Source organism: Corapipo altera, unplaced genomic scaffold, assembly GCF_003945725.1.
Source record: "Corapipo altera isolate COAL_440 unplaced genomic scaffold, ASM394572v1 79, whole genome shotgun sequence".
NCBI classification, from domain to species: Eukaryota; Metazoa; Chordata; class Aves; order Passeriformes; family Pipridae; genus Corapipo; species Corapipo altera.
In genome coordinates, this window is record NW_020884927.1 from 3,541,676 (window position 1) to 3,551,080 (window position 9,405).

A 9,405-nucleotide genomic window follows, 5' to 3' on the forward strand; every position below is an offset into this window, starting at 1 on the left:
CTTTCGCCTCCTCGTCTCCGCTCCACGCCCCATCTCCGCGCCGGCACTGCCACCTGCAGGCAGCGGCCCCGGGACCGGCTCTGGCCGCTGCCAGCACCGAGAGCCCAGCATCGCGATCCCTGAGCCAGCAGTGACCCGGCCACCACTCCCAGCAGGGCTGCACCCTGCGCCCACCACCGGGACAGGGACCCCCGGCCCTGAGCCACCCCCGGGCGCTCGTCCAGCTCCGAGCGAGCCGTCATGCAGAAACCGGCACTGGGCTCTCCTCCCCTCTGCCCCAAGCAGCCCGACAGGAGTAACCAAGCTCACACCTGGATGCTCAGGAGGTGCAAAGAGCCCCCAGCAAAAAGCAAAACCCAGCCCACGCCTCCCTCGGATAAAGCATCAGCGGCATCTCTGCCCCGTGAAAGGGAGGAAAGGGGGCTCTGTGTTTTGAACACAGTTGCTTGTAAGGTGCTCCCTGGAGCCCCACACCGGCCTGCGGGAGAGGAGCCCTGCTTGTCTTCCCTCTAGGCAAGCAGCATATGTGGTAGCTCCGGGTCTTGTTCCTGCTGACACATCCCACGGGGGACACACACCCCACTCCCAGTTTGTCCTGCTTCTCCTGTGCCCTGTGTGAGCAGCCACAAAATTGTCCCAAAAAGTTCTGCCCACACTGAGGAGGCTGCCTGCAACATGCAGACACACAGGAGTAGGGAGAGACCTCCACTATGAACAAAGTACAGTCTCTCTGCCAGAAAATGGCCAAGATCATATTTTTCAACTAGTTTTGCCTCCAAACATGAGCCCTTATCCCAGGTGGCTTCAGCTGTGGGGGCTTCACCCTCTTGCGTCCCTGGAAGGAAAGAAAGCATCCCCCAAGATCACAGAAATGAGACACAGGACACTCCATGCTGCAGAGGGGATTTTCAGGAGCATTTATTTATTTCACTGCTGACACGGGGGCTGCAGGAGGCAGCTGCTCCCCAAGTTGCCCCGTGCTGCAGGAACATCACCCCCCTCAATCACAACAATCCACGGACAGTCGGTGTCTGAACGGTAAGACCTTCCAGCACCTACATTACACAGACCTACATCACTGGGACATTCACCTGTTAGGGACACCACTCAAAAGGATTTAAAATAATAATAATTATAATAAAAGCAACCTACAAAGTAACACTTGGAGGCATCATGCAGAAACTGGATTACTTTAGACTATGTGGCAGCTCAGATTTGCTGGGTTTATCAGTGGATGAGTGCTAACTGCTTCCCTGCCAGTCCAACACCAAGCTGGGGAGCATTCCCCGACAGGACAACAGCTCTGTTTCCCACCTGGTGGCAGGAAACACTTCCAGGTCACAGCTTATACATCCAGAACTACATAAGATTATGTGCTTGTAAGAGGTGCTGGGAAGTCCTGAAACTTCCTTCTGTGACACTGCCTGCAGAAGAGTGCCTGAGCTGTGGGATTTCTTTTTTCTCTCTCTTTTTTTTTTTTAATAAAACCAAAAGCTGACTGGTAAAATGTTACTCTTAGCACAGGTGGACCAAAAAAACAATTTAAAAAAAAAAATCCTATTACACTCGTAATATATAGATTGGCCCATAAGAAAGAAGCTCTATACTATTGCCCCATAATGAGTTTTTCTTCACCTACAGTTTCAACTTCCCAAGTGAGGTAGGGAGAGGGTGACCACAGGGAAAAAAAGTTGGTGTTTCCAAAGAATTCCACTATTTTAAAGTCATCCTAATCCTTCATGTAAAATTCAAATGTTCTTTAAAGAAACACTGCCTTTTCTTCACAACATTCAGAGTTTTGGTTTTTTTGGTTGTTTTGGTGAGGGAAAGAGGGAGAAAGAAAACAAGGATCCCAGAGATGAAATGCTGGCAGTTTTGACACATTTTGGAAGGAAAGCACAGTTACAAAAAGGAAGGAAATGATGTAGTGAATCTGCAGATCGAAGGAAAAAATAAAGAGTGCTGACATAGTTTGCACTGTGCCCGCTCAAACAGCACTGAATTACACACCCTGCTCATATGGAAACATACTGTCACACACAGCTGTCAGGAGAGGGAAAGTGGACACTTAGAAAACCTGTAATTTAATTTTTCAGGAATCAGTAATACAGAAGCCTTCCATTGCCCCTCCTAGAACTAGACAGAACGTATTTTAAGGCATAGTTTAACATCCATTTCTTCCTATAGCAACTTAAAGTGTAACAAGCCAAGATGTCAAGACACAGAAAACTCAATAGGTATTCTGACAGAGGTGAAAGCTGGTTTATGTACAGTGCAGTATTTGCCTTCAAACAGGAGAGTCTTGAAAGAGAAAGAAATAAAAATAACTGCAGACCCAGATTCTAAAAAAGCTAACATTACCAACACAAGGAATGTTCATTAGAGTCCAGTTCCCAATAGAGCTACTCAACAGGAGGACATACAATGTGATTATGCTAAACTGCACTGATTGACTGTTCTCAGAGTGCCCCGGGAGGGGGGAGAACCATGGGAGGCCAAACTCTGCAGTACCCTAGTGCAAACTGCCTCAGAGGAAAAGCCTGCAGTCAACAAGCCTTTACACCTATTGTTAGGCTCCACTGAGAGATGCAGCAGTCAGGTGTCACCTAACAATCTCAGGACACTCCAGTAAAGGTGATGGTCCTGTGTGGATTCTAATGCACATCCCCCATGAACAGTGTCCTGCACACATACACCTGCCAGGCTACCGGCTTTCCCTCTTCCATGACCAAACCAGCTCACAGCCACCAGAACCTCACGTAGACGATCAGCATGATAAAAAACACAGCTACAGCCGCCAGCTTGGCGTATGTGGAACGCATGTTCAGGTACTTGGCGTCCTGACGGTACTTCTTGGACAAACTGGACAAGTTGTTGGCCTTGGAATCAAGAGCTGTTAAAGGGAAAGGGGAGAGAAGTTAGTTAAGGTTAGCTGAATGTTCTCCAGATGTTACCTGAACTGCACACAGCTGCAAGCGCAGCAGTTTCATGTGGCAGCATAGCCTGAGCCCCTCTAATGCTTGTCCTGCTGGGATGAGAGCAACCCAAACTGGTGAGATGCTGGCCTCGCCCAAAAGAAGCATCAGTAGCTGCCAGGTGCTTCAGGATGCAACCAATCCAACTGAAACACCCACTGAATTCCCTGCTTTTCTCAGGAGGCTCAGGGATTACCCAGCCTTTCCCTTCAGTATGCTCTGCCCACCCAGCTGACCAAAGGGACAAGGAACTGTGTGCCAAACACTGGCCACTCCCAGTACCTGAAAGTGCCTCTCCTCGCTGTAAGACTTCCTCAATGTTGGCCACCATAATCCGCTGCACATCTTGCAGCTCTGTGTTGATGGAGCCCAGGTTCCTCCTCGCCCGGCTATCAATGTAGAGCTTCTTGGTTTTCTGGATGTAGGTGTCTGGAATGAGACAGGGCTATCAGAGGTGATCTCACCTAACACAGAGTGGCCTGGCTGCTGAGGGAGTGGGAGCATTGCTGAGACAGCCAGGAGACTACATGCAAATATTCACTGGAACAAGGCCAGAAGACTAAAAGCAGGAAATCTGAATCAAAGGACATGCACCATTTCCCTATTCTTCTGCATGCACCTACTTCTCTATTCTCCAAAATGCCCATGTCTCTAATGCCAAGAAGAGGTTAAACTGTTAATTCCATACACCAAGCTGGAGAGGATCCTGTGGCTGCTGCTGCCTGCCCCAGCAAGAAGTTTCCCAACCAGTCACAAGGAGAGGGACCTCACCAAATTCAATGAAGGAATAGGGCCTGGAGACTGTTGGAACCTTCTTGCCATGCTGCTCATCAAACTCTGAGTGCAAGTCTTCCAGATATGCAAAGGCCAGTTTCTTGGGGAATGCAGCTTCACAGAGGACCAGGTAACACACCCCCTTCTCGATGATGTAGCTAAAAGAACAGCAGACAGGGCATTAATCAACCAAATCTGAACCTATCCTATCAAACTCCACCCTGCATTCCTTTATTCCTACAAGACAATGACAAGTGGGTACAAGGACTTCCAGTTTTCCATGCCTGGATCAAGTGCAAACCTTTCTACAAAGCAATGGTTAATTTTTTTTTTTACCCAAAATAAATTTTCATGTAGCCTCAGACCCTACACCCATGCCAAGAGCCCTGAATTTTGCCTTCACTGGAACAAAAGCTGGCCTGTGAATATCATTAGCTTAACAAAATATCAGCAACAAAAGAGTTATAATTTTGGAGTACAAAAGAGAGGACACCCTACCGCCCTCCCACAGCTGGGAGAAGGGAAGCACAAGAAAGTTTGCCAGCAGAGTAGAGGGGAAGGTGGCCAACACATCTCTACTTGGCAGCAGAGCCAAGTACCTCAGGCACACAAACGGAAAGCTAAAGCACTGGGGTTAGGGCACTCACAAGAATTCAGTCTCAGTGTGTTACAAAGCCACTGCCAGCTCTGCCCTTCACTTTTGGAGGGCTGGGTATCCCTCTCCTTCCCCAACACCAGCCTGTGGGTGGGGTGTTGCTATTCACATGCATTACCTCAAAGGCAGCTGGGGAAAAATACTGGTGATACACAGGTTCTGGCGACCTTACCTGTGAATTTTCCATGGGTAGGAGTGACTGTGTCACCAGTTCTTTGGCTGCAATGTGAGGAGCTCTAAAACGCACAGTGACACCTGCTGCTGTGTCATGCTGTTTGGTTTGCCCTGCAGCTGAGGGTGCAGGGGTCCTCCACTCCTCCTCCCAGCACCCCCATCCCATCTAGTTCTTATTTGTTTGCAGAGGCTTAGTGCTGACCTTGTTTCAGTGTGAGCTCCAGTGTCTCTGCCAACAGGGAGAACAGGGGCTTTTCATTATAATTCAGCTAAAAAGCCTACTGGAATAAGGGATAAGATAGAACCAATCTTCAGATTATTTAAGTTTTGCTATTACTGCTGCTGTACATTCCCAACTTCATTTTCTTCCTCACTTAGCCAATAAAAATAAAGGTAATGATATTCCCACCAAAACCAAGGGAGTGGAGACAGTAAATAGCCCTGGAAACACTTTTGAACACTTATCTATATTCTCCAGGGTGGAATGTAAATGCAACTTTTATGTTACCTTCCTTTGACTTTCTGCATAATGTCATTATACATTAGTCTAGTTAGCATAAAGATTAGCAGCGTATTAAAGAAATAATCCAGTCCCAAGGGCACAATAGTAAAATAAGTAGCTTAAAATTTTGTTAATAGTCACATCAGGCTTACAAAACAACTTCCTCCCACTCCCCACTGTTTTCTAGATACCCCCAACAGGTCCATGTCCTCTGAATTAGCCATCCTCAGCTCACTCCTGGGCTCAGGAGTCTCCCTTTCACCTGTCTTTATACGGGCTGTGTGTGAGCCCTGCCAGCCTTCAATCGACAAGTGATCTACCCCAACCAGAAGCAAGAAACTCCAATTGCCATAATCCATTCCACACGTGTCCCCACGCACCCACGCCTTTGTTCTTTTATATGTCCCTCAGCCAGGAGTGCATCAGTGCCTAGGACTAATGCTACACTACATCATGCCTCTGTTCTTCCCTTACCCCTGGAGACCTGTTTGACAGACTGGAGTTGCTACAGATCATCACCCAGAGCTTGATGTAGCCACTGCCATGACCAGCAAGACTTGAATAAATCTTTTGAAATGAGGAAAATGTGTGCCAGATGGGAATCCTGACAGTATTGCTGGAGCAGCACTCTCCAGATGAGAGCACTATGAGGAACATGTCCCATTGGCACAGGTCTGTTTATCTCTGCCTGGGCCAGCTGGTCCTGCCTGGAGCTCTTCAGCCGTATTTCCCACTTGCTTTTCCCTGATGTGGTATTCAACGTGCTGGATTTAAAATTGATCGGTCAGCACCACAGAGAGCGAGCTCACCTCATTCTGCCCCAGTTTCAGACGACTTTGTCAACCTCAGAGCAGAGTTTCTGCACAGCTGGGCTTCTCAGTTTTACACATTGTGTGCATCTCTGAGCTTCAGCACAGCACCTGCTTAGCACGTCCTCACACGAGGGGCAGATGGTGCCATTTGCCACTGTTAACTCCTGCACTCTGGATTCCTGCACACTGAGTACAGCCAGCAGGTTTCTCATAATCATCTGGGATATCTGGAGAGAGAAAAACTTCATCCTGGTAACAGTGGCAAAGGCCAAGGGTCGCTTTCAACATGACAGGTAAGAGCCACTTCAGCCATTCATCAGCCAAAGGTCACCTGCTGACTGACAGCACAGGAAACACCATCAGTGTTCTTGTACCTGCATAGCCATGTGCCCCCAGTGCTGCAGCTGAAAGGGTGACACAGCTTTTGGAGCCGAAGCTTAGGCAGAAATCATCTTAGTGGTCACAGCTTAAGCTCCACATTTCAGCAAGGCTTGGCTCTTCTCTGAATTGATGCAAGCTAAAAACGTTCAATACCACCACCTCAGCAAGTTCAGCAATATCCTTAGCCACACTGCTAACTCACACTACAAAATGCTCTGTCCAGGTTTGTGCTGCCCTCAGCAGCTAGAGCTCTGATTTGGCAGAAAAAAATTGGTGAGCTGCACTAACAAATACTGTGGTCGTCAGTCAGCGTTATTTTAGACTACATCTCAAATTCCCCCATTACCTCCCCTTCCTCTATAGAGGGATTTCTGACCTGAAAGTATTCTTTTCACACAGGTCCTGCCATAACATCCCACCTCAAAGGAGGCAGCAGCGACTGCTCTGCAGCAGCAGCTGTCAGTTGGCAGCAGAACCTGTCTAGGGACTAACTCAACTCAGAAAGAGGAACACTCCTCTCCCTGGCTGCCTGCCAGCCAGGTAACCCAGCTGTTCCTTTGGGACAGCTGTCAAAACAGGAGCCTGCCCAAGCCCTCCCTCCCCATCAGAACTGGTGGCATTACAGCCACCGTTAATAGGCTTTGATTTCCTGGGCACACGTTGCCACCTCACCAGACATTGCTCTGCTTGCATCATGGAAGTAACTCAAGAAGGGATTTACTGGGATCTACACAGGCTCTTTCTCAAGGCTTCGCTGCCAGTCTGAGCTACACTCATGCGGTGCCAAGGAAACACTTAAAAATCAGAGAGTTTTTAAATTCTATAAAGTTTTAACGTGTAGAAAGAAGACGATGCAGAGAAGCACTTTGCAGTTCAGTCTGCAACAGGAGATAAGGATGGCCAGGCTAATCAGGGTTGTCCTATGACAACCATAAGTCCCTATCAAAGGCAACCAGAATCCAAGAGAAAACATTTTTTTAAATCTTGTCATAGTCACTATATGTAAGCCAATCACTAGAAAAGTAGTCCTCGAAACCTCATGGCTTTTGCCAAAGATTGCCCTTCCCAAAAACTCCTGTTCTCATCTTTTCATGTTGCCAAATCTCTGAAGAAAGGGACAGGGTGGGAAATTTGCTTGTTATAGAAGCAGAGACCTAATATCAACCTTGCCCTGCGTTAAAAGGCTCTCTCCCCCTCACCCAGCCATAAACCCACACCCAGTCATCAGGAATCCCTTGGGAATTGAGAAGGATCCTGCTGCTGGCAGTACAGCAGAAGTGGTGCAAAGTGCAGGAAATCTTGGCATATTGCAGCCCAAACTGCACAACTCTGCCTTGGTGCCTCACATGGAACCTGATCTCAGAGACTTGTAGCAGTTATTCCTGCTAATGGCAGAATTCTGATTCTTGACAGGATCTTGACTTTCTCAAGCTTTATTCTGCCAGGTAGTGACGTATCACAGAAAGAAGCATTTGCTTTATCACACACAAGCTCTCCTGCCTTTCACTGACTGCCAATTCTTCCCCTGTTCACTTGCCTGTCCACCTCCCTTGCCATTGATTAAGCAATCAGGACATCTGACCTGCACTCCCTGTGTGCTTTCCTTATTTCATATCCAAGCTCCCTTGTTAGAGTGCTACTGGACAATCAACAACAAGGCTGAATCTACAAGATGAGAGAAAGAAGCCTGTCAGATAATAGGGAAATAATAATAAAAAAGCTCGGAGATGCTCTGTGTGCTTCTAATACATGAAGCTAATGCATGAAAAGATGCAATCTCAGGGAACACAGAGAGAAAAATCCTGTGCAAGAGGAGCTCACAGTGGCACTGCCAGACTGGTTTTACCAAGGACATCTCTCTTTAAAGACAAGACACAGGAGGTACAGGAGAAGGAGTGAAGGTATAGTAGAGCATGCAAACAAACAGAAAAATCTTGAAGGGAACAGACCCTGTTTTGTCTTCAGCAAAGGCAGAACCATGAATCTGGCTGAAAATCAAGTGCCAGACACCTGTGCCAAGCAGTGACAACTCACACACTCTGTCCTTCGAGCAGCTCAGCTGGCAGGGCAGACAGGTGAGGCAACTCTACTGTTTCAGGCAGCCCAGTTCCCCATAAATCCTCACCCCGAGCCGGAAGAGCCTTCACTCATTCCCACGGCAGAGAATCCCCTTTTCCCCACGTCCCCGCCCGACACTCACTGGAAAGCCATGGCTCCCGCCTCCAAGGTGCATCTCGTCGGGGACTGCTCGTTCAGCTTGCGGAAGAGCTGCTTCGCTTGGCTCTGGTACTGCTGTAGGTCGCGGCCTGACTGAGGAGGGAGAGGAGGAGGGACGGGCTGTTGGGGCGGTCAAGACCGGAGAGACACCGCGGGGGGACTGCGGGGGCTCCGCCCGACAGCACCGCGGCGGCTCTCCCTCTCCTCCTCCTCCCAACCACTACCACCACCACCACCACCACCACCACCACCACCCCGCCGCCGCCGCCGCCGCCACCACCAGCACCGCCGGGAAACGCTTGTGCCGGAGCCGCCCCACTGCGAGAAGGGGCCGCGCCGGTCCCGCCGGGCCGCGCCCCTCGCCCGTTCCCCACCGACACGCCGGCCCCGCTCCACCCGCGCCTCGCCGGCCGCACCTGCTCGTCCTCCTGCATGGAGGCGGCCAGGGGGAGCCCGTCCGCCACGCGGGCGATCATCGTGAGCAGCACCATGGCCGCGCCCGCCGCCCGCCCTGCCACGGAGCCGCCGGAAACCGACACCGCCACTTCCGGCCTGCTCCAGCGGCCGACCCTCCACTTCCGCCCAGTCGGGGGGCGGAGCCACGGCTACAGTGATGGACACGCCCCCTCCGTGTGGCCACACCCTAAAAAGCAGTGACCGCGCCCCATAATCACAGGCACGGCCCCATCGGCGCGGACACGCCCTCTTCTCATTGGCCACGCCCCTGAGCGCTGGCCACGCCTCATCACAATAGACACGCCCTCTCCGCGCTGGCCACGCCCCCTCACCATAGACACGCCTCCTTAGGTCTGGCCACGCCCCGCACCCCTGACGCCCCTCCCCGCCCAGGAGAACCGCCTATATACAAGTCGCGCCCATCCCCTGTAGCCCCGCCTCAAGCCCCGCCTCCTTTGC

At 50.3% G+C, this 9,405-nt stretch overlaps 1 protein-coding gene across 1 annotated transcript; it reads right to left on the reverse strand.

Annotated features, from left to right (window-relative positions):
• Positions 1-894: 894 nt before the first annotated feature.
• On the reverse strand, positions 895-9,043 carry SEC22B (SEC22 homolog B, vesicle trafficking protein). The gene is made up of 5 exons (XM_027658547.1): positions 8,907-9,043; positions 8,474-8,583; positions 3,747-3,907; positions 3,258-3,404; positions 895-2,893 (listed from the first exon to the last, which is right to left on the reverse strand). The coding sequence occupies exons 1-5, from the start codon at positions 8,979-8,981 to the stop codon at positions 2,739-2,741; spliced, it is 648 nt and encodes a 215-aa protein (XP_027514348.1). The 5' UTR covers positions 8,982-9,043; the 3' UTR covers positions 895-2,738.
• Between the last annotated feature and the right edge of the window lie 362 nt (positions 9,044-9,405).